Consider the following 26,040-nt stretch of genomic DNA (forward strand, 5'->3'; position numbering starts at 1 on the left):
GTGGTGGGATTTGATTTTTTTTACTACCGGCTCTGTAGGTGTGGCTTGGTGGGTGTGGCTTGGTGGGCGTGGCAGGGGAAGGATACTGTAAAATTCCCATTTCCTCCCCATCCGCAGGGACTCAGGAGGCAGACAATAGATGGAGGTGGGACCAATCAGAGGTGGTATTTGCCAGTTTTGTGAACTACTGAAAATTTCCTCTACTGGTTCTCCAGAACTGGTCAGAATCTGCTGAATCCCACCTCTGCTCTGAGCAATTGAACCTCAGAAGAGTTTCGCAATGTTAAATCTACCAAAGCTAAACTTACCTCTGGGGGAAAAACCTTATTTTTTTCTTATTTGGAAATACCTCAGAGATTACTAGCAATTTTATGTTTGTTGCTACTTTATTTCTGGGGGGAAAAGCCCCTCTTGTGTAAATTGGTAAAGGGCTTCATGTAGTTTTAAAGTAGGAAAAATTATAGGGAAAAAAGAGGCGCTTGGTCACACCCAACTGTGGCTCTTCCCATTTTATACCTGCACCTTTCCCACTAAGGCCTTTGGTCTGTCCTCAAAATATGACATGACCAGGGGCAGGAGTGGGTTCCTACCGATGCGGCCCAATGATTGCACAATTTTAGCGCAATGGCTTTGGTGCTGTCTTTGCCAGTCCATGCACGCCGCCATCTCTTTCTAATTTCTAGTGATTTTTCAGCTCTTTGATTATGCGCAAAAGGAAAAACGTCCCTCTGCGCATGCGTGGAAGTAAAATTGCGCTAGAGGACACACACGAAACATCACAATGCGCAGCAGAGCACCAGTAGGAAGGTAAGAGAACCTGCATAAGACCCTCACCTCACCAACTGGCCACCCCTGGGTTTACCTTTGCAGGGATCCATCTCTTTCCTTCTCATTTTTCCAATAACAAAGAACCACCATTTCTGAAGTAGAGATATTAAAAGGACTAGCACAGATTTATGCACAGAGCAGCAAAGTATGCTGGGCGTGAGATGAATCCTTTTCTTCTTCGTTCTGTCTCTGTCTCCCTTTTTCTTTCTTTCTTTTCTTTCCAGGGTGCCATCAAACAAAACAAGCCCGCAGTCCTGCTGTGGACCCATCTATTTCCTCTCGCTTTCCTTCATCAGAATCTCCCTCAACAATCCCCCTGTTCGGATTTCTCAAGATACAAAACTTTCAGCAGTTCTTGCAGTTCAGTCCCGCACTCTCGATTTTCACACATTTGGTTGAGCTGAGCTGCTCCCGCGCTGAATATTTTCCACTTTTCTAAAACAACCAATTAAAAAAAAAAAGCAATGAGCAAATCCAAGAGAGAAATGCAAATGGTAATTGGAAACATTGAGGGTCTGAACTAATGAGGGGGTGTCGTGTTTTCATGCCCTCCCCTATCAGCTTTACATTCCAAAAACATCTGGTCCGTACTGGGTCAAAACTTCCTGATTCCAACCTAAATAAAAATTCACATGCACATAGGAAGCAATCGGTTTTGTTAAATTTAAGTGGGGAATGCAAACAGAATAGATCCTGTGCCAGGTTCCATGGATGCCAAACGGAACTTTGAAATACAGGTGTATTTATTTTCAAAGCTAATTAAATTCCTCTTTTGTTTACAGAAGTATCAGCCATCATCATCATCATTATCACCATGACATCTCCAATGTAAAATACCGGTAAGTTCTTATTTCTCCTCCTTCAGCAAAAAGAATTTTAGGCATAGAAGAATATGGCCCATTGCAGCCAAAAGGGAGAACTGAATGGCAGATCCTGCCTCTGGTTCAACTTTTATGTTATGTTATTCAGTTGCTACGTTGTGTCTGACTTTTTGTGCCCAAATTTAAGTTCATTGTATCAATGATCTCATCTAATCATCCCTTCCTCTGCCATCCCCTTGCCCCTTTGCCTTCCATCTTTCCCAGATATCTGGGTCTTTTTCCATGGAGTCCTCTCTTCTCATTAGGTGGTCAAGGATTTCAGCTTGAACTTCAGTATCTGTCCTTTTAAAGCAGTGCTTCTCAATTATTTTCTGTTACACCCCCGCCCCAGGAAGAAGTAAACATTTCATGCCCCCCCCAACTTTCCACCGGGATGATTGTTTGCAATATTCGGCACGTTTTTGCTGAAAAAACTCAATGGGTTTATCAGCATGATTGGGGTGCATTGTGTTTAAGTGACACCTTAATTTATTTGGCTTCATGCTGTCTGTTGACAACATTTTTAGACACAGTAAACATACCGGTCTTTCCTCGTCTCCCACCATAGTCACAGTGAAGCCAAGCGCTATATACGCTTCATATTTCCTCATCTTAGCTTTCGGGAGACTTACATTTGTCTCATTATCTCCCTCTCTCTCCTCCTTTCTCTTCATCCCTGTTAAATATTATTTCATGGTGTCTCTTAAGGGTTTGTTATCTGCACTTCATATCTCCTGCTCTGTGCTGTGTGCTATTGTTCAATGCAAAAAACCTCTACTCCCTACAGCAAAAAAAGCATGTACCCTGGGGTCACACATGCCCCCGCATTGTTCTGCACCCCCCCAGGGGGAGCTGCCCCCACTATTTGAGAAATAATATTCAGTGGGTTGTCTTACATGGCATTTTTCCTACACCCAATTTACAGTATCCTGGAAACAGACAGACAGGCCAAAGTTCATTGCTGTTGGGGATTCATTTTGCTGGTTTTACCAAACAAACTTTTCTTGAAAGACCAAAATAAAATTTCTGTCTGTCTATCTGACTGACTTCTTCAAAAGTTCTGAGAATGAAAAAGAAACAGGCAGAGAAAAAAAGAGAGAGTCCCCTTTAACGCTTAGCTTTCAGTCCAGATTCTGAATCTCCTAGCAATCATGTGTAACAAATCAGAGGCCAAAAAGAATCAAGCAATTGTTTTTCTAGAATAATTGATTGTATAAACAGCCCCTTGATTCACACTAATGAAAGGAGGGGGAGAATTTCTGCAGTCCTGGAATTTTCGAGCTGTAGCCAAGTGGTAACTTGAAACCAAAAAAAGTCAGCTGATTTGTTTCAAGTGCCGGTTCTTGTACATGTTACATTCCATAATTATTAAATCCAAATGTCTCTGAGGAAAAAAGAGTGCATTTAATCTGATGCAAAGATTTAAGGATGTACTCCTGCATATGTTTATGTGACAAGAAAGTTTCACTCCAGCATCAAGCTAAACTACAGTTAATTGGTTAAACCCCAAGTTGCTGAGTTTGCAAAACATGGTAATAGTATGGTAATAGCAATAGCAATAGCATTTAGGCTTATATACCGCTTCACCGTGCTTTACAGCTCTCTCTAAGCGGTTTACAGAGAGTAAGCATATTGTCTCCAACAATCTGGGTCCTCATTTACCGACCTCGGAAGGATGTAAGCTGTACAAGTTGACATCCTCCAACAATGAGGTTCCTCTAGAATGGACATTTTAAAAAATTGAATAAATTACATCATGTGCATTTTGTGGGACCTTAGGTTAAGTCTAAAGAAAGTTTCTACAATTTAGTAAGACCACGCCTAGAGTAGTTTTGGTCACCACACTATAAAAAAGATGTTGAAACTCTAAAAAGAGTGCAGAGAAGAGCAACAAGGATTATCAGGGGACTGGAGACTAAAACAAATGAAGAATGGTTGCAGGAATTGGGTATGGCCAGTCTAGAGAAAAGAAGGACTGGGGGTGAGATGATAGCAGTATTTGAGAGGTTGCGACAAAGAGCAGGGGGTCAACTTATTTTCCAAAGCACCAGAGGGCAGGACCAGAAACAACGAATCAAGGAGAGAAGCAACCTGCAATTAAGGAGAAACTTCCTTATAGTGAGAATGGTTAACCAGAGGAACAACTTGTCATCAGAAGTTGTGGGAGTTTCATTACTGGAGGTTTTTAAGAACAGACTGGACACTCATTTGTCTGAAATAGTATAAGGCCATGATGGCAAACCTGTGGCACACATGCCAAAGGTGGCATGCGGAGCCATATCTGCCGGCATGCGAGCAGTTGCCCAAGCTCAGCTCCATTGTGCATGTGTGCGCTGGTCAGCTGATTTTCAGCTTGCACAGAGGCTTTGGGAGCGTGTTTTCAGCCTCCAGAGGAGCAGGGGAAGACATTTTCGCCCTCCCCAGGTTACAAGAAAGCCTCTGGAGCTTGGGGAAGGCAAAAAATTGGTCCTATTGGGCCCACCAGAAGTCAGGAAACAAGGCAGTGGAGAGTCATGCGCGGGAAATGGGGCAGCACATGCACAGGGGACAGGGCACATGGAGGCATTGGATTATGGGTGTGGGCATGCATATGCGCGCAAAAGCATGTGCATGCATTTTTTCGTCAGCCGAGGAAAAAAGGTTCGCCATCATTGGTATAGGATCTCCTATTTGAGCAGAGGATTTGGACTAGAAGACATCCAAGATCCCTTCTTCTTCTATTCTGATTGATTAATTTTGACAGAAGGAAGGAAGGTTAGGTCTAGGACTTTGTATACAGCTTACATTGAGTGATCAGTTTTCCACGTGAATTATTATCTGTTTATCTATTGTCACTTATTTTGTAAAATATTTATTTATTTATTTATTTAATTAATTAATTAATTAGTTGGATTTCTATGCCGTCCGTCTCTGAAGACTTGGGGCGGCTCACAACATATGAAAAACAGTAAATTACAATAAAATTAATCCAATTAAATTAAAACTACATGGTTAACAAAAATCCCTAATTGTATTAAAAATCAATTCCAGTCATTCATACAGCAATCATACAATCATTCGTTGGCCAGGGGCTAAGATCTAATCACCCCAAGCCTGGCGGCATAAATGAGTCTTAAGACTTTTACAAAAGGCGAGGAGGGTGGGGGCAGTATGGATCTCCGGGGGGAGCTGATTCCAGAGGGCCGGGGCCCCCACAGAGAAGGCTCTTCCCCTAGGTCCCACCAAATGACATTGTCTAGTTGAGGGGACCTGGAGAAGGCCGACTCTGTGGGACCTGACCAGTCACTGGGATTCATGTGGCAGTAGGCGGTCCTGCGAGTAATCTGGTCCGATGCCATGTAGGGCTTTAATATGATTTTTTAAAAGCTATGTCTTTGTTTAATGGGGGATTCCACCCTTTGACTTTATCCACACAGCATGTTTGACCAGAATTCACCCATTTCTTGAATTTGCACAATCAACTGAACCCTAAGTTGGCCCAATAAGTGTCTATTTGTATAACCCTAAGGCCTAGCCAAGGTAAAATAACCAAGTATGGCATATGGTATAACAGCATAGCTTAGTTTATCTCACATGACAAAGGGGAGAGCGTGAGAACAGCTTCTCCAGGTATGGGTACTCGTAAAAAGTTTGATTTCGACTTGAGAGATGTCAAAGCAAGATTTTACTTACTCAGAGTTGTCCTCATGATCTGTCGGAAATATGTCAGTTCTCTGAATTCCTCCTTGGGCATGATGTTATGAACGTTGCTCAGGATACCTATTGCAAAGCCATTGGAAGAATGCAAGCAGTTAGGAAAGGCTTTCCACTGTACGCAATAGGAGCACTGTGGCTCGATTGGTTGGGACACCAGGCAGGAGATTGGCAAAGCCACATTGGAGACCTGGTTTATGCCATAATGCGGGGTTAAGCTCCCATCCTTCACTCCAGCCAGAGGTGGGCTGCTAAGGTGGAACGGTGGCGTGTGCTTGCCCCCGTGGCTCTGAGTGCTAGCGGAGTCCAGTGCAATTATGCTACTGCACCTGGGCAGGTAGTGAAATTGCACATTGTATGGTGCAGCCGTGGCGCCTCTGTGTGTCCCTGCGCGATTTCACTACCTGTCCAGGTGCAGTAGTATAATTATGTTGGACTCTGCTAGCACTCAGAGCCATGGGGACAAGCACACGTCACCGTTCCACCTTAGCAGCCCACCTTTGACTACAGCTCCTGCCAGGGACGTGAAAGGAGCCCTCCAACTGGGTATCCCCAGGGCAACGGTGAGCCCCTTGGGAGTTGGGCAAATCCCAAAAATAAATACTAATCCCAAGACTTACAAAGTGGCGCTCAAGGCGTCAAGATGCGCGTATCATGCCGCCTTGATTGCATCAGCGGAATCCCACCCGGCCGCTCTGTTTAGGGTGACCTGCTCCCTTCTTAACCAGGGGGGAGTTGGGGAGCCCTTGCAGAGTAGTGCCAAGGATTTTAACACGTTTTTCGCTGATAAAATCGCTCGGATCCGGGCGGACCTCGACTCCAATTGGAAAACAGAGTCGGCTGACAACGAGTCAGTTGAGGTGACTGGGGCCCGTACTTGTCCACCTGTCTGGGAAGAGTTTGATCTGGTGACACCTGATGAAGTGGACAAGGCCATTGAAGCTGTGAGTTCTGCCACCTGTTTACTGGATCCGTGTCCCTCCTGGCTGGTTTCGGCCAGCAGGGAGGTGACACGAAGCTGGGTCCAGGAGATTGTCAACGCTTCCTTGGGGAGGGGATCCTTTCCATCATCCTATAAAGAGGCGCTCGTGCACCCCCTCCTCAAGAGGCCTTCCCTGGACCCAGCCGTACTTAATAACTACCGGCCAGTCTCCAACCTTCCCTTTATGGGGAAGGTTGTCGAGAAGGTGGTGGCACTCCAGCTCCAACGGTCCTTGGAAGAAGCCGATTATCTAGGTCCCCAGCAGTTGGGTTTCAGGCCTGGTTACAGCACGGAAACTGCTTTGGTCGCGTTGATGGATGATCTCTGGCAGGCCCGGGACAGGGTTTATCCTCTGTCCTGGTGCTTCTTGACCTCTCAGCGGCTTTCGATACCATCGACCATGGTATCCTTCTGCACCGGCTGGAGGGGTTGGGGGTGGGAGGCACTGTTCTCCAGTGGTTCTCCTCCTACCTCTCCGGTTGGTCGCAGTCGGTGTTAGTGGGGGGCCAGAGGTCGACTCCGAGGTCTCTCCCTTGTGGGGTGCCTCAGGGGTCGGTCCTCTCCCCCCTGCTACCGTGTTTCCTTGATAGTAAGACACCCCCGATTGTAAGACGTATCGGGGGTTTCGGGGGGTCGGCTAATATAAGCCGTACCCCGAAAGTAAGAGATATGTCTTACTTTCGGGCACCGTGCCCGCGCGCCCGCACACCACAAAATACCCCCCGCGCGCGCTTTTCCAGGGGGGCGGGGAGGCGCCGGCAGTAAAAGGCGCTGCCCCCGCCCGCCCGATCCGCTCCCTCTCATCTTCCGCCGAAAGGCAAACGGCGCGCCCCGCCGCTTAGGCTTTTGCTGCTTCTGGAGGGGTGGGCGCCGATGCCGAAAGCCTCAGCGCCGTTTGGCTGCCGGGGGGGCGGGGAGGAGAAAATCCTCCCCCCCTCCAGGAGCAGCAAAAGCCTAAGCGGCGGGGCGCGCCGTTTGCCTTTCCGCATCGGCGCCTTCCCCTCCACGAGCAGCAAAAGCCTCAACGGCGGAGCTGAAAGGCAAACAGCGTGCCCAGTCGCTTAGGCTTTTGCTGCTTCTGGAGGGGTGGGCGCTGATGCCGAAAGCCTCAGCGCTGTTTGGCTGCCCGGGGGGGGGGGGGGGCGGGGAGGAGAAAATCCTCCCCCCCCTCCAGGAGCAGCAAAAGCCTAAGCGGCGGGGCGCATGAAAAAGATGCCGTAACTTACCATTCAGACATTTCATCTCTGGTTCTTCACTTTCTGGTTGCTTCTTCAATCTCTTTGCTTTCCTCCTCTTCTTGCAGTAGAACATGAGGCCCAAAACAATTATTATATATGCCACTGCAGCCCCCTCCACGAGCATCAAAAGCCTCAATGACGGAGCTGAAAGGCAAACAGCGTGCCCAGTCGCTTAGGCTTTTGCTGCTTCTGGAGGGGTGGGCGCCGATGCCGAAAGCCTCAGCACCGTTTGGCTGCTGGGGGGGGCGGGGAGGAGAAAATCCCCCCCTCCAGGAGCAGCAAAAGCCTAAGCGGCGGGGGGCGCCGTTTGCCTTTCGGCATCGGCGCCTTCCCCTCCACGAGCAGCAAAAGCCTCAACGACGGAGCCGAAAGGCAAACAGCGTGCCCAGTCGCTTAGGCTTTTGCTGCTTCTGGAGGGGTGGGCGCCGATGCCGAAAGCCGTGGAGTATAAAAAAGCGATTGTCGAAGAATTTTCGACAATTTTTTTTCAATATAAGACATACCCCAAAAGTAAGACATAGTGGGGCTTTTGGGGATAAAAAGAAAGTAAGACACTGTCTTACTTTCGGGGAAACACGGTATTTAATATCTACATGAAACCGCTGGGTGAGATCATCCAAGGGCATGGGGTGAGGTATCATCAGTACGCTGATGATATCCAGCTTTACATCTCCACCCCATGTCCAGTCAACGAAGCAGTGGAAGTGATGTGCGATGTGGAGGCTGCCGGGGCCTGGATGGGTGTCAACAGATTCAAACTCAACCCGGATAAGATGGAGTGGCTGTAGGTTTTGCCTCCCAAGGACAATTCCATCTGTCCTTCCATTACCCTGGAGGGGATTATTGACCCCCTCGGAGAGGGTCCGCAACTTGGGCATCTTCCTCAATCCACAGCTCACATTAGGGAACCATCTTTCAGCTGTGGCGAGGGGGGCGTTTGCCCAGGTTCGCCTGGTGCACCAGTTGCGGCCCTATCTGGACCGGGACTCACTGCTCACAGTCACTCATGCCCTCATCACCTCGAGGTTCGACTACTGTAATGCTCTCTACATGGGGCTACCTTTGAAAAGTGTTCGGAAACTTCAGATCGTGCAGAATGCAGCTGCGAGACCAGTCATGGGCTTACCTAGGTATGCCCATGTTTCACCAACACTCCGCAGTCTGCATTGGTTGACGATCAACTTCTGGTCACAATTCAAAGTGTTGGTTATGACCTTTAAAGCCCTTCATGGCACTGGACCAGAATATCTCCGAGACCGCCTGCTGCCGCACGAATCCCAGCGACCGATTAGTTCCCACAGAGTGGGCCTTCTCCGGGTCCCGTCAACTAAACAATGTCGTTTGGCGGGCCCCAGGGGAAGAGCCTTCTCTGTGGTGGCCCCGGCCCTCTGGAACCAACTCCCCCCGGAGATTAGAACTGCCCCTACCCTCCTTGCCTTTCGTAAGCTCCTTAAGACCCACCTTTGTCAGGTGGAGAAAAGAATTGGTCACTTGGAGGACAAAGCTGCTTCACGTTACAGAGGGCATGATGAATCAATCACACATCTGGAAATGCAACGTGCGTCATATGGACTTCGATTTCAAAACGTAATAGAAGAAAAAGATGAAGATTTAAAGGCCATTATGGCTGACATTATTGGGAAAATCCTCCAGATGGACCCAGATGACATAAAAAAAGAAATCGATGAAGTCTTCAGAATTTCTAACAGCTATATTCGCCGTTTTAATCTTCCACGCGAGATTCACATCAAATTTGTAAGAAAAAGCATGAGAGATGATATATTGCATTGGTCAAGAGCGGGACAACTACAACACCAAGGTAGAGAAATAAAAATATTAAAACAAATTCCGAGACGTGTTCGAGAGACTAGAAGAGACTATCATTTCTTGACCAAACTTCTGATTAAAGAAAATATAACTTTTCGTTGGCTTATTCCACAAGGTCTATCATTGACATGGAAATCAACGAGATATAAATTGGAGAATCTAGACCAAGCAAGAGACTTCTATGAAAACAGTGGAATATGCGAAATGGAACAGATAACAAAAGAACTGGAAGCAATGCAGGCCGAAGCCATGGGGGCACTTGCACAAGTGGAGGACCAGGACCAAGGGGCCAGAAGAAAGCAACCTCAACGCGAAACCAAGAAATACAACAAATGACTACATTGAGAGATTTAAAAATCTTTTCAGTAAATGTTAATGGACTTAATGAACCAAAAAAAAAGAAAACAAATGTTTTCCAAAATTAAGAATCAAAAAGCTCAAATTGTGATACTCCAAGAAGTACATATAAAAAAGAGTAATCGGAATTTATTGTTAAATAATAAAATTGGAAAGATATATGCTGCATTAGCAGACCAAAAGAAAAGAGGAGTGGCAATGTATGTTGAGAGTTCTATAAATTCCAAACAACTATATAGTGATGATGAAGGTAGAATTTTGATTGTCCAGATTGATATTGAACCCAAATCGCTTGCTATTGTTTCTATATATGCCCCAAATGATGACCAAATTGCATTTTATGAAAAATTACATCAAAAAATTTTAGAATTAAATTTGGAAAATATGTTAATTATTGGAGATTTTAATGCCATAACAAATAGACAATTAGACCATTCGGGGGTGAAGAAAAGTTGTAAAAAGAAAAAAAAGAATTTATTGCCCTCAACTTTTCAAAAAATGAAAGCAGAATTGCTATTGAATGATATATGGAGGGAAAGGCATCCCCACAGTAGGCAATATACTTTTTACTCAAACCCCCACAAAATTTGGACTAGAATAGATATGGTGTGGGCTCCCAAAACAACAGCAGAGTATATACAAGACGTAGAAATAGATGTTAATACTTGGGGAGACCATAATCCAGTTATAGTCTATATGAGAAATATTAAAAAACATCGTAATTGGCAAATGAATAGAAATATTTTGAAAGAGAAAGAATATAAAGAATGGATTGAAAAGGAATTAAAAATATTTTTTGAAATTAATAAAAATACAGACACCACCCCTCAGAACTTGTGGGATGCAACTAAAGCATACATAAGAGGATTAACAATATCCTATACTGCAAAATATAATAAAGAAAGGAAAAGAAAATATGAACAATTAATAAATGAATTAAAACAACTAGAGTTTCGATCACAACAAAACGTGAAAAATAAAGACTTGGGGGAAAAATAAATTTAATTAAACACAAAATTAGATTACAAGAACAAAATCAGATACTGGAAAAAATAAAGAAAGCTAAGCAACAATATTTTGAACATGCCAATAAATCAGGTAGATGGTTAGCATATAAACTGAGAAAACAGAGACAATCTAAATTAATTAGACAATTAGAAGATAAAGATGGAATAATAAAATATGATCCAGAGGGAAAAGCAAATATAGTTCAAAACTTTTTTAAAGAATTGTATAAAGATGATAATATTGAAGAAGAAGCCGTATTTAAATACTTAGAGAGTGCAGAGTTACCACAAATAACAGAAGAGCAACAAGAAAAGATGGAGAGTCCAATAACAATGGAAGAACTCCTTATAGTTATTAAAAAGCAGAAAAACAACAAAGCCACGGGACCGGACGCTATCCCAGCAGAGTGGTATAAAATAGAAAATGAAGTATTAAGAAATAATATGCTCCAAATTTTTAATGAATGTAGAGTGGATGGTAAAATTCCTAAATCATGGTCGGAATCTTTGATAACTTTAATTCACAAACCAGATACACCAAAAGAAAAAATTAAAAACTATAGACCAATATCTTTATTGAATGTAGACTATAAAATTTTTATAGCAATATATGCAGATAGATTGAAAAATGTGATAAATAGCAAAATTCACTCAGACCAAAATGGTTTCCTTCCAGGTAGACAAATTAAAAATAATCTTAGAACAATTATTAATGTATTAGAGTACTATGAGCAACATTCAGACAAAACATTATCCTTAATGTTCTTAGACGCTCAAAAAGCTTTTGATAACGTGAATTGGACATTTATAAAGATGCAATTAAATAAAATGAGATTCGGCCCCAAATTTGTTAATTTAATAGACGCTATTTACTCAGAACAAACGACAAAAATTATATTAAACAATGAACAATTAGAAGCGTTTAAAATAAATAAAGGAGTGCGGCAAGGATGTCCCATATCACCTCTTCTTTTCATTATGACTTTAGAAGCACTCTTAATAAAAATAAGATCAGACCCAAAGATAAAAGGTTTAACAGTTAGAAAAGAGATATACAAAGTCCAGGCCTTTGCAGATGACTTGACTTTTATAATGGAAGATCCGTTAGTCACAGCACCAAGATTAATCCAAACAATAGAACAATATGGTAAGGTGGCAGGTTTGAAAATAAATAAAAATAAAACAAAAATTATAACTAAAAACATGAGTAAAATACAAGAAAGTAATCTAGAATGTATTACTGGAATGCAAATAGTTAAAAAAGTAAAATATTTGGGAATATGGCTAACAGCCAAAACAATAACATTAAAAAATGATAATTATATAAAATTAATTAATGAAATTAAAAAGGATCTAGAAATATGGAACAATTTAAAAATATCATTTTTGGGAAGAATTGCTACGATCAAGATGAATATCTTACCTAAGGTATTATTTTTATTTCAAGTGATCCCAATTAATCCAGGGGCCAACTTTTTTAAAAACTTAACAAATGTGGTTAAAAAAATTTTATGGCAAGGGAAAAAGGCAAGAATTAAGATAAATATGTTAGAAGACATAAAAGAGAGGGGGGGTTTTGCGCTCCCAAATTGGAAATTATATTATCAGGCAGCCGCTTTAACATGGATTAAAAATTGGATAACTTTAGAGGACATGAGAACATCAATATTAGAAGGACATGACCTCATGCTTGGCTGGCATGCATTTGTGTGGTATGATAAAGATAAAAACTTTACTTTAAAAGACACACGCTGAGAAAATACTTATTTGATGTCTGGAAAGACATAAAGAAAAACCACTTTTTAACAATTCCAGATTGGGTTACCCCCTTGGATGCAATAATACATCCAAATTCCATTAATGATACAAGAAATATAAGATATAAAGACTTGTTAGACAATCAAATGAAATTGAAATCTAGAATTAAACTACAAGATGAAGGGATACAAATTGATTGGTGGCATTATACACAGATTAGATCCAGATACCAGAAAGATAGTACACTCTACATATTTAACAAAAGTAAAAACCTGTTAAGTGAGTTAATCACTAAAAACCATAACAGAGTAATTGGAAAAATATATAAATATTTGATTACCCAAAAGAATATTGAATTAACATTAAAAGATAGTATGATACATTGGTGTAGAAACATAGGTAAAGAAATTGATTTAGATACATGGGAGAAAGTTTGGATGTGTAACTGGAGAATGACAAAATCAGTTTCTTTGAAAGAGAACCAAATTAAAATGTTTTATAGATGGCATCTCCCACCAAGTAGATTAGCAAAAATGTTCCCAAAGACATCACCTCTGTGCTGGAAATGTAAGAAAGAAATAGGATCCTACTACCATCAATGGTGGACATGTAATAAAGCTAAAATGTATTGGAAAATGATAGAAAAAATGACAAAAGAAATTACAAAGCAGAAAATAGATTTCACCCCGGAGTTTTGTTTGCTAGGAATTACTAACCAAAATTATAAAAAAGAAATTTTGTACTTGATTATACATATTTTTACAGCGGCAAGGATTATATACGCGCAAAACTGGAAAGGGGAAAATATCCCCAAAGAAGAGGGAGTTATTGCAAAAATATTAGACTGCGCGGAAATGGACATGATGACAAGACGCTTGAATGAACAGGAAGAAACCAAATTTTACGCAACATGGAACAATGTTTATGAATGGATAGATAAGAATAAAAAAATAAAGAAAGAAGAGTAGCAATAAGTATAGATATCTTAGATGATTTTTCCTTATTAAGATTTATATTAGATCTAGTTTATATAGATAGAATAGAAATTTGTTTTTTCTAAAGATTTTTCTTGACTTGAAATTAATTAGAAATTTTTATATGACATTAAATTTTTTTACTAGATATTTTTTGTATTAGTAGTATTGAATTAGATATTCAATTGTGTATTCCTTTTTCTGTATCTGCAATTATACTTTTGAGAAGAGCAGGGATGATACATCCCTACATTGTATGTTAAATGTTTGTAAGTTTGTTTGTCATTTTAAAGAAAATTAATAAAAATATTTGGAAAAAAAAAAAAAAGACCCACCTTTGTCGTCAGGCATGGGAAAACTGAGACATCTCCCCCGGGCATATACAATTTATAAATGGTATGTTTGTATGTATGTATGTGTGTTTAGAAAATGGGGTCTTTTAAATATTTTTAAACAGTAATTTAGATTTGTTGTAAATTGTGTTCACTTTGTTGTGAGCCGCCCCGAGTCTGCGGAGAGGGGCAGCATACAAATCTAAATAATAAATAAAAAAATAAAAAAATAAAATAAATAAAATAAAAAAATAAATGTCACTGGCTAATCCTTTTAACTTGAAAGCGCCCTGGGTGCTTCCAACAGGAGTGCAAAAACTGAACTCAATTCATTTTGACTTTTTTAAAATGGAAAATTCTTTTTTAAAAAACAAAACAAAACATTTTTTTCCTAATATAATCACTCGACACAGCTACCAACATTTTCTGTATTGGGAGCAGCACTTTTTGTAACCCTGAAGATACACCGTGAGTGATCTGCCTCAGTGGATCCCCAAAACTTTATTTCCTCTCTTCCTTATAGGTTTCAAGAATTCAGCACCTCTCTTAACAGTCCATGTGTAGACCTCCACTTCTGAAGTTTCGTTTTTTTCCAACGCTATTTTTCGGACGATTCCTTCAGGAGTGCTGAGAACACCTTCGTAAACTGTCTCAACACTGCAGAAGTAGTCTTGGTCATCAGGGAGTTGACTTTCAATTTCTGCTGTTAAGAGAAACAAACCATAGTTTATATTTTAAGGATCTAATCTACCTCACCAATATTTTTGTGTTTTATTCCAAAGGAAACCCTGTTATATTCAATGGGAAGTATGCTCAGGGACCTTACACCAGTTTACAGTTTCTTTATTACCTGAATTACTATAATGGGCAGAAGGAATAATCTTTGGAACAGGAGAAAGAGACAATAGACAAATAAAAGAAATCTGAGTCTGGGACAGGAACGTAATTTTTGAGAGAGTATCTTAGACATGCCTCTCATGACAATAAGATGGAGAAGGAAATTCAATCAGATTTAACAGAATAACACAGTTGGAAGGGACTTTGGAGGTCTTCTAGTCCAACCCTGCTCAAGTAGAAGTCCCTATGCCCATGATGGCAAACCTATGGCACACTTCCCACAGGTGGCACATGGAGTCATATCATAAAGCACGCAAGACGTTACCCTATGTCAACTTTAATGTGAAGAGTGAAGGACCTCAGTGGCGTAGTGCTTAGAATGAAATACTGCAAGCTACTTCTGTGATCACCAGCTGCCAGCAGTTTAGCAGATCAAGGATGACTCAGCTTTCCATCCTTCCAAGGTCACTAAAACGGGGATCCAGATTGTTTGGGGCAATATGCTTACTCTTTGTAAACTGCTTAGAGAGGGCTGTAAAGCACTAGGAAGTGGTATATAAGTCTAAATGCTATTGCTATTACATGCGTGGGCTGGCTGATTTTCAGCCTTGGGAAAGGCCATTTTGCCCTCTGGATAGTTCAGGGAAGCTTCCCTGAAGCCCCGGAGTGCAAAAAACCTGCCCAACGGACAAACCGGAAATTTAGAAAATGCACTTCTGGTTTGCCTGTTGTGCTGTTATTTGCACTCCGCAGGGTTCAAGGAATCTTCCTGAAGCCCCGGAAGGGGTGTGGACCCGTGCACTCATGCAAGCACACCCACACACCCTGTTTTGGCATGCGAACCAAAAAAAGGTTCGCCATCACTGCCCTATACCAGGGGTAGGCAAAGTTGGCTCTTCTATGACTTGTGGACTTCAACTCCCAGAATTCCTGAGCAAGCTCAGGAATTCTGGGAGTTGAAGTCCATATGTCATAGAGTAGCCAACTTTGCTTACCCCTGCTGTATACCATTCCAGACAAATGACTGTCCAGATTCTTAAAAGTCTCCTGTGAGGCAGCACTACAACTTTTGAAGGCAGATATTTCATAGGTTAATTTTTGTCACTGATTTATTGCAAGATTCTCTTTCTATAACCTTGTAATAAAAGTAGGATTAGCTTGCATGCCTTTGTTTCCAAGTTAGGTTTATCTTGGAATGCTGACAGTTATAAGTCATTACAATATTCCTACATTTTTCCAGATTCTGATACCATTATGAACTATGTACCAAAATTCTCTTTAAAATGCTCTATACTCTTGGAGGGGTCCACCAGCCCTGTCCTGTTTCTGAGTCATTTTCCTGGCTTGGAGAGATAAAACATCCTTTGCTGTTCCATAAATACTGAAATTGCAGTCAATTTCCAGTCTTGTTTAGCTGCTGAATGTGGAGGGCAGACTGTCTTAGCCTTAGAAACATTGAGTCAGCTCCAGGAAATTTGCTTCTGTTGATCCTTTTCATATTTTATGTTAGTTTCCTTGTTTTAATTTGCAAACTTGCAATAATAGTTAGAAACAACAACTCTAAGACATCTCCATGCATAGATTATTTTCTTGAGAATCAGCTTTCAAATAAATGGACGTGTTGGCCTAATTTCAATATCCTTTTGCAAGAAATTGCTATGCAACTTTAAGACCTGTGGACTTCGTGGCTGGCTGGGGAATTCTGGGAGTTGAAGTCCAAAGGTCTTAAAGTTGCCAAAGTTTGATATTTCTGCTTTAGACCTCTAATAAGACTGACCCTTACAGTCAGCTACTTGGGAGCAGAGAGAGAAGAAAGTCTTAGCAAGAGAGAGAAAGTCTTGTGAAGCGGGTATCTGCAGCCGTTTGCTTACACCCCAAAATTATTTCTATCCTATACAACATGTACCCTCCATAATCCAATACAACATCGTCAACCTACCTGTACAAACTTTACAACATCTCCCTTTAATTTTCTTCGGTTGTTCACAGGAATAGTGATAGGGACACTGGATTGGTTTACATTCTGGCTTAGTGCTATTGCAAGTACACAAGACACATTCTGCAGGACCGAAGAACGGGATAACTGGATGCCAGGTTTCTCCATGTGAGTAGGTTCTTCTATTTGAAATGCACACTAGAATTAAGAATGGATGCACATCTTAGATATTGGATTTAGTTCACTCTATGCCATTTCTCTCACTAGTAACTGAATAGGAAGGGGCCTTAAAGGTCTTCTTGTCCAATCCTTTGCTCAAGATCATATAACAGTGATGGCAAACCTTGTTTTGCTCGGGTGCGAAAAGGGAGCGCGCACAAGGGATGACTCACCTGTGCATGCTCACACTCATTGTTCTGCCTGACCAGCCTCAAGCCATGATTAACGGTCCAGGAAAGAAGGTCAGACACACACGTGCATAGTTAGTCAGCAAACTTGTATTAAACAGAAAAGAAAAGGCTAAAGAAAACTGTCCTTATTTTCAGGAGTAAAACACAGTTTGAGTTGAACATGCAGCTAGATACAAAGTTCATGAAAAAGCAAACAAATACCAAAGTCACGTAGCATAAATGTTCCAAGAGTTCTCTGAATTATCACGGCACAAAAGCAGCAGCTTGTCCCAGAGTTTTCAACTCCCACAACGCTGAGTTGAAATCCAAGAGCAGAAACTTCAAAGCAGGAACAACAACGCCACTCAAACCACCCAGATAAACAGCTACAGTTTGCCTTGGCCCCTGTTCCCTTTTTATGCCTTTAGCCCTCATTAAGGGAACCACACCCAGCCCAGGTGCGCCTATCATGCCTTATCATACTTCTTAAACCGATCCCTTCTTTGTAAGGCTCTTCGGTTGCGTAAATTAATATAATGCCCTGAGTGAGGACAAACTGTCCGAAGAACTGCCAGCCAAATCCCCTGAGCTGTCTGCTAAATCCTCCTGGCTCTCTGCCACATCTTCCTGACTGTCAGCCAGGCTTCACAGTCACTGTGTGCCGCGTCTCCCCCATCTGTGGGGGCAGCGGCTGGCCCAGGCCCAAACACAACACCCATAATGAAATGCCCTCCCCCCATGCATGCATGCACAATCCACCCCTGCTTCCCTCTGCACTGATTCTGGACTTATGGTAAGCCTGTTGGGCCATTTTTCCCTCTCTCCAGACTTCAGGAAAGCCTCCAGAACCTGTGGATGGCAAAAAAAATGCCCAGCGGGCCTACCAGAAGTTTAGAAACATTCAGGAGGTTTTCCTAAAACCTGTGGATGGTGAAAAACAGCTCAACAGGCCTACCAGAAGTTTGTTCTGGTAGTCCCGTTGGGTCCATTTTTCACTATCCACAGGTTCCGGAGGCTTTCCTGAAGCCTGGAGAGTGCAAAAACAGTCCCCACGAGCCTTCCTGAAGGCCCAAAATCAGCTGGCCAGCACACTCAAACTGACATAGGGCAACACCTTGCATGCCCTCAGATGTAGCTCCGCGTGCCACCTGTGGTTCGTCAATATGGCCCTATAACATTGAAGACAAGTGGCAGTCCAATTGCTTCATAAAAGTCTCTCATGATGGAGCAGCCACAATTTCTGGAGGCAAGCTGTTACACTGGTTAACGGTTCTCACTGTTAGGAATTTTTTCCTTAGTTTGTGATGTAGGCTTAAATTCAGAATAATCTAGGGGTTCTGTTGTATGGGAAGACCTGAATCCAGAATCATTTTGAATCTGGGAAACATGGTGTCAAAATTTAGAGGTTGGTTGTTTCACTGGTACAAAGAATATACAATGGGAAAACTCAAATGGATCAGATAATTAAAGTGTCACAAGAATTTTGTTCCCATTTGGGAAAAGGGAGAAATATGTGGGGTTCTTGGTGCTCTCGAAGCATGGTTGTTTTCTTGTAGACATTTCCCAACTAGGTAGTATCATCAGTGCCAAAAGGGAGTGGAGGTCCAGCACTGATCATGTTACCTAGTTGGGTAATAAAACGTCCACAAGAAAACAACCAAGCTCAGAGGGCACCAAAGGCCTCTCATTTCAACTCTGATACCCAAATATTCTCCTCAGGGGAGGGGGAAAAATCACCTCAGCCCCTGAAAACTGCAGCTAAATAGCACATCTGAGAAATGTGCTATTCATTTGCAGGTTGTTTTTTTAATGTACCAAAACAAATCAATTAGAAACTGCTTTGTTGCTGCCTTTTGTGTGTGAACTGAGAAGAGTTTGCAGTGGATGGAGATTTCTTGCTCTGAGACACGAAGCGTTCAACATGAGACAACCATCATTTCATGATTGTTCAAGGTGGATATTCAAATGTCTTTCACCAACATTCCTTCAGTTAATCAAAAACTGTGAAGATTAGTTGGTCCCATATCAAAGATTTTGGGGGCCATTTGGAAGGTCTGTGGATTGTTGATTTTGGGCCAAGTGGCTTTTGTAACTTCAGATTCTCCCAGGTCTCCCCCTCAATTTCAGCTGTCTAAATCAGGGGTGTCAAAGTTGATTTCATTGAAGGCTGCATCAGGGGGGTGTTTTACCTCAGAGAGGTGGGTGTGGCCAGCTCAATGTCACTCATGTCAGGGGCACCTGTGCTGGCCAAGTGCTAAGGCAGGATTTCCCTCAGACCCTCCCTCCCTCTCATTATAAACTCCTTCCTTCCTTCCTTCCTTCCTTCCTTCCCTCCCTCCTTCTCTTTTTACCTTTCCTCTTCATTCTCCTTTCTTCTTCCTTCCCCTCTTTCTTTCTTTTTCCCTCCTTGCTCTCTTACGGCCTTCCCTTATTTTTCTTTGGCTTTCTACTTTTCCTTTCTCCTTTCCTATCCCTGCTTGAATGCTCAAATGCAAAAGGGGAAACATCTCTCTGTTTTCTTGTTAGTTTGTTTTTCTAGCCCTCTGCCAGCAAAAACAAAAATCATGGAACCCATTTTTAGCCAGGGCAGCCTCCTGCAGCCCCGCTGAGAGCAGAAACGAGCTCCACTTTTGTTGGCAGAGGGCTGCAGGCAGCCATCTCAGATGAAAATGGAGCCCAGGAGGGCTGCACACACTTTCCCCCTGACGTCTGTTTTCACCAGCAGAAGCACTGCAGGTCAGTCCTTTGCTGTTTCCAAGGCAGCCCTGTGGGGCAGATCCAGTCCTCGGCCCTTGAGATTGACACCCTTGCCTAGATGAAATTCATGCAACCACCATATGTGGACATTTAAAGATGGGCTTCCTCTTTGGGTACTCACTGATGTGCATAAGACTGGGCTTCATAATGTATGTTGATGAATCTAATGAACTGAAGGGACCTTCTCCCAAGTGACACATAGACATTGTTATACATATACATGTACACATTAAGAATTTGCAGAGAGGGGCGGCATATAAATCCAATAAATCTAATCTAATCTAATTGTCGTAAAAATGTGAGTTCCAGGTATAGTTATAGATAAAGAAGCAATAGACATCATGATCTCTGGAATGTTTAAAAAAATATTTAAAGCTACGAAAAAACTATTAAGCTTTCATCAGCCCTGTTGACTTCGTCAGGGTATAAAATCCCCATTGAAGAGATGCTTGCTTTTATATAATGCCGCTCAATCTAGTCCTTGCATGTGTACACCCTCTCTTCCCTCCTGTATTAACATTGTTGTTTCAGCCTTTGTCATGGTGACAAATGCCAATGCGATTTCTGTTGCCTCTTTCCCCCTTGTGTATTGCCTCTTTCTCTCCTTGGGGGATAAAGCAGGGCTATCAGGCATTGCTTTGAAGGCATTTCTCCCTGCTCCCTCATTGTTATTCCTCTCCCTTTTAGGCACTATTACATATGAAAGGACTAAATTGAGTCCTTCAACAGGGATTTTATAGTCTAACAAAGTTAGTAGGGGCTTATGAAAGCAGTAGATTCGCCCCAAATTGTAAAAACGTCTCTTGAGGGCTGGCCAATCCTAACTTAGTTGGCTAGAAGTATACAAGCTATAGCAGAGCTATACAAATATCATATTGTGTCTCTTTAAAATGCCAGGAATCCTGGAAAGACCTTAACATAATATTTATCACCCATGTGCTACTGTCTGTGCAATGTTATAAAAGACCCTGGGAATGTCTGGAGATTCTCAATCATCCAGGTCATGGTTGTCTCAAAGATGCTTCTTCAAAAGGTAATCAGGCCAGTTTTCCTTTAAGACATTTAGCTTCTCATCCAAGAAGCTTCTTCAGTTCTGACTGGACAAAGCATTTTGAGTCAAGCCCTGGGAATGCACAGGAGCATAAATGTACCATCAGAAGGAACTCTGTGAATCATTTATGTCTTTATAGAGTTGCAGACACTTGGTTTATGTTCATATGCCTTAAAGTCCTGGTAGTATTCTATTTCTGAAACTCTGCATCTGATACATAATTTTTGGCATTTTATCAGCCTCTGCAGCATGGTCTTTGCTCAAGGCCTCGACAGATTGTCATCCGGAATATATGGACAGTAAAAAGTTGCAAAAAGAGCTGGCCTGGCTAGACTTCTTCAATTCTATGGCCTCTGGGGACCCTTTGGCAGACTGCCAAACAATCAGAAGAAGTATGAGGGGGAAATATTTCTGTACCTTGTCCAACTTTCTCTTGATCGTTAAGGATGATCTGTACAAGGGTGCTGAGTTTGGGTGAAATATTTGGCTGAGGCCTGAAATTAGCTCTTCCCATAAGGGGCTGGTGGATGATGGCGGCTGGCCTAGGACTGCTGGTTGAGGATCCAGGCTGGGAGGGAGGAGAATGCCTCTGGGGAAAAAGAAAGAAAAGATTGTCAGAGTTGGAAACGTGGAAGAACCAGCTGCTAGAAAGGTTTCTTAATAAAGACACTACAGCAGGAGTTTCTTCAGAAGATTCTTTCCTTCTTCAGTAATAGTATCAAAAATAACTATTCACTCTATACAAACCACTATATTAAACAACAACCAACCTTGATCACAGCAAACTACACTATACTACCAAACCAAACCACACTGGACCAGACCACACCACACCAAACCATACCCTTACAAAGATGTATTACAATATATACAAATATTGACCAATCAGGTTGTGGAACAGATTGCATCATTCTTCTGATGCACCATGACTCAGCATTCACTCTACTTTATAGTAATTACAGCAATTCCACTATACTTGCAATATTACATTAGGTTTAAATCCTGATAGAGATAATTCAGGAAAACAAAGCAGGATAACAGAGTTGGAAGGGACTTTGGAAGTCTTCTAGTCCAGCCCCCTGCTCAGGCAGGAAACCCTAGTACAGTGATGGCGAATCTCTTTCGGTTCGCATGCCAAAAGAGGTGTGTGTGTGGGTATGCTAGTATGTGTGCACATGCCTACAGCCCAGTGATCATCTACCAAAATTTTTACTACCACACTGTGGGCGTGGGTTATGCATTTTCTTTCAACATCTTTCAGTGCAAATTGGGTGTTCTGGGGTGGAACTCCATTTTCGCCACCCCACTGCGTTCCCCCACATCCAGGCAGTAGCCCACCCCTGATTATCTACTATATAAAGTGTATGTGCACACACACACGCACAGCTCCTCTAAAATTATACACATTCAACCCCATTTACTGTGATAGGAAAAACATACCCAGAACCCAGAAGGGAAAAAAAGAAAGGAAAAAAAATCAAAATTTTGCGACTGGTACTGTGTACTTGACCAAAATTTTGCTACCGGTACTGCGTACCTGACCGTACCCATAGGAGCCCACCACTGCCACACCACTCCCTCCACATATGCACCCTCCTGTGCTGTCCCCCACGCGTGTACACAGACCTTTTTGAAGCCTGGTAGGCAGTGATGGGTTAATACCGATGTGATCCGGATTGCTGCACAGGTAGGAACACACTGATGCAATTTTTGGTGATTTTCCCCCCAGCATCTCCATGTCAAAAGAAGCCCTCCGCCCGCCCTCATCTTAATGTCTTCGTCCAAAGCACAGCTGAGAAGCTCCTTCTCAAAAGAGGCCAGAAAAAAATCACCAAAAATTACATCAGTGGGTTCCTACCAATGTGGCACTCCACTCTACAGCTGGAGCCGAAACATGGAAAAGTTTTATGTGACCTTCCATATGGCTCTGCGTGCCACCTGTGGCACATGTGCTATAGGTTTGCCATTACAGCCCTAGACAATTTCAGACAAATTGTTGTTCAACCTCCTCTCAAAACCTTCCAGTGTTGGAACATTTAGAAAGGGAGTTTATAAATGGGATTATGAAACTAGGCATATAATTTATCTTAGTCCTGCCCAGGAGCTGCATACAGTGTGACATTCGCTATAATTTTTTAGATTTTGAAAGGCAAGAAACCACAGAGGTTTAGAACATCCTCCAACTTCTCCAAGAACCTTTCATCTTTTGAAACAACTAGATTGAATGCAGGCTTCCAATTAAATTCTTTTGTTTTTGTTTTTCTGACATAATCCACAGAATCTACTCACAAAGTTACATCCTCGACTCCATCTCTATCCAAAAAAACAGGTTTATTTTTTAAAAAGTGGACAAAGGAAGCAAATTACAAAGATAGGAAAAATCTTGTTTTACAACCTGAGGTTAAATTACTGTTGAATACCATTAAAAGGGTTGATATCCCCAAGCCTTTATAATTATGCAATTGAACGGTTTGAATTTAGTTATTTGTATTAAAACCAAAATTCATAACAATCAGTTATGCTGCTGGACTGAAAACCCAACAGCTCGCTTTCCTAGCACAGACATCAGAAACAAGCAGTAGCAGGTTTTTCTGAAAAAAACCCCACCCATGGATTACATTCTAGCTTGTTTGCATTATAGTGACTCATAGGCTGTGTTAGGAGAAGCGACCGTATTTTTCAGAGTATAAAATGCACCAGAGTATAAGACACCCCTTAGTTTTTGGGGAGGAAAAAAGAGAAAAGAATCTGCTTACCAGATATTCATCTGGCTAGCATCCTTAGTCTGGTCATTATTATTTTATTTCCTGATTAGGGCTTTAAAAAACTTTATTTGGAGATGGTAAGAATGAAAGAGCTTGCAAACCAGTAAGAGCTGGGAAAATCATTAGCACCTGGTTAGGGCTGGAAATAAACATTTGGAGCAAGTAGAACAATGAAAAAAAAACAAACTGCAAAGGCTTAGGACTTGAAAAACATTCTTCGCAAAGAGTAACAATGAAAGAGCTTGTAAGAGCTGGGAACATTGTTAGCACCTGGTTAGGGCTGGAAATAAACATTCGGAGCAAGTTAGAGCAATTAAAACCCCCCTACAAAGACAGGGTTTTGAAAACATTCTTCACAGAGAGTAACAATGAAAGAGCTTGTAAGCTGGTGAGAACTGGGAACATTGTTAGCACCTGCTTAGGGCTGGAAAGAAACTTATTCAGAGTAAGTTAGAGCAATGAAAAAAACCCTGGAAAGACTTAAAACTTGGAAAACATTATTTGCAGAGAATAATAATGAAAGAACCTGCAAGGTAAGAGTTGGGAAGATAGTTACTAACCCTAGTTAGGGCTGGGGGAAAAAGCTACATTCAGAATATAAGATGCACCTGAATTTTCAGCCTCTTTTAGGGATGAGAAAATGTGTCTTATACTCCCAAAAATACAGTAAGTGCTAAACGGTTTAGTAGAATGAAGAAAGACTGAACATTTCCAAAGTGGAATGAAGAGCAGTAGGAGACATTCTAGTGAAGTGGGAAAAATAATATTTAATTCATCATGTTGATCACTCAGTTGCTAAAGATATCCTGATAACATTTTTTCCTGCAACAGAATCCTGCTAGGTTCTCAGGTTGAGAGAAATACAACCACATTGCAATTATAATAGTTTTGCCTGGGATCATGTATCTTCGGTTCACTGGAGATGCTGTTGAGACATGGTCACTTACAGCGCCACGGATGGCCGGCTGACGAATGAGGTCATCATCCAGACCACTCAATGAGTCTTTATCTGTATAAGAAACAACAGTGTCAGAAAACCCTGGGAACCCTTTGTGATCGAGCACTTGTCAAAGGAGGAGTGGGGAGGAATAAACACTGCTGGCTAGCCCAATGAAATCTACCTGGCAAGAAGTAAATCTGTGTATTCCCATTTGGCTTTGGGTTCACCCAAAATGTCCATCACATCCTGATGGGATTTCAGAAGCCCAATCAAGTTTTGCCTTTCAATAATATTGAAAGTTCAACAAACTTCTAAATTCACAATATGCAAGTTTGTCTCTCAACATTCTCAAATGTGTGATACAAGGCTTACATTGTTGTTATTTTTCCATCATAGAGGATGGAGAAGTAATTAATTTTGGCTTTGACCAGGAACTCAAGCTGCCATTCATAAGCACATTTTATTAGGAAATGCAGTTGTGGTTCTAGATTTATATAATGTCCATTTATTGACAGGTTTCCTCCCTAAGCTACTCTTTCTCTGTATTAGTGTCCATAGAAAAAGTCCCCAGATTAATCTTCCCTGAGAACTAGTTTGATGTTTTAGTTAAAGGAAGCAGGCTAGAACCCAGGAAAGCCAGAGTTCGAGTCCTGCTGTGGGCATGGTCATGTTAGTGACCTTGGGCCAACCACTCTCTCTCAGCCCTAGGAAGAAGACAATGGTAAACCACTCCTGAAAAATACAGTGGTACTTCTACCTAAGAATGTCTCTACTCACAAACTTTTCTAGATAAGAACTGGGTGTTCAAGATATTTTTGCCTCTTCTCAAGAACCATTTCCCACTTACAAACCTGAGCCTCCGAAACTGTACGCAGAAAAGACAGGGAGAAGCCTATGTGCGGCCGCTCCAGGAATCTCCTGGGAGGAAACAGGGACAGAAAAGGTGGGGAGAAGCCTCTGTGTGGCCCCTTTAGGAATCTCCTGGGAGGAAACAGAGCCAGAAAAGGTGGGGAGAGGTCTCCGTGGGGCCTCTCTAGGAATCTCCTGGGAGGAAACAGGGCCTCCACCCTCCCTGTGGTTTCCCCAATCACACACATTATTTGCTTCCTATGGGAAAAATTGCCTCTCCTTACAAACCTTTCTACTTAAGAACCTGGTCACGGAATGAATTAAATTCGTCACTAGAGGTACCACTGTATTGCCAAGAAAAGTACAGGGATTTGTCCAGGAAAGTGCCAAGTGTGATAACTGACCCAAAGGCATTAAATATATATTACCCTTCCTTAATAAATTAATATATGTTAATTTGGTAATATGAATATATCAGTATAGATTAATACATTGTATTGTATTATTATATTGTAGTATATTATACCATACTATATTATACCATATTATATTATATTATATTATATTATATTATATTATATTATATTATATTATATTATATTATATTATACTATACAGTAGTCCCTCACCTATCGCTGGTGTTACGTTCCAGACCTGGCC

General features: G+C 41.8%; 1 protein-coding gene across 8 annotated transcripts in view; it reads right to left on the reverse strand.

The window, feature by feature from the left end:
* Positions 1-327: 327 nt before the first annotated feature.
* The window catches only part of CHRDL1 (chordin like 1), an 88,098-nt gene continuing 62,385 nt past the window's right edge, over positions 328-26,040 (reverse strand). For 4 of the 8 annotated variants that reach the window (XM_070759556.1, XM_070759557.1, XM_070759561.1 and 1 more), the window contains exons 7-12: positions 24,539-24,600; positions 21,244-21,415; positions 16,633-16,827; positions 14,398-14,559; positions 5,361-5,447; positions 359-1,263 (exon numbers count right to left, since the gene is read on the reverse strand). In XM_070759556.1, the coding sequence (XP_070615657.1) occupies positions 1,133-1,263; positions 5,361-5,447; positions 14,398-14,559; positions 16,633-16,827; positions 21,244-21,415; positions 24,539-24,600 (809 nt within the window). In that variant the 3' untranslated portion in view covers positions 359-1,132. Of the gene's footprint in view, positions 1,264-5,360; positions 5,448-14,188; positions 14,560-16,632; positions 16,828-21,243; positions 21,416-24,538; positions 24,601-26,040 lie in introns of those variants that run through there. The other 4 variants (XM_070759560.1, XM_070759559.1, XM_070759562.1 and 1 more) reach the window with 4 other exon arrangements.

The sequence above is a fragment of the Erythrolamprus reginae genome, chromosome 8 (genome assembly GCF_031021105.1).
Source record: "Erythrolamprus reginae isolate rEryReg1 chromosome 8, rEryReg1.hap1, whole genome shotgun sequence".
Classification (NCBI taxonomy): domain Eukaryota; kingdom Metazoa; phylum Chordata; class Lepidosauria; order Squamata; family Dipsadidae; genus Erythrolamprus; species Erythrolamprus reginae.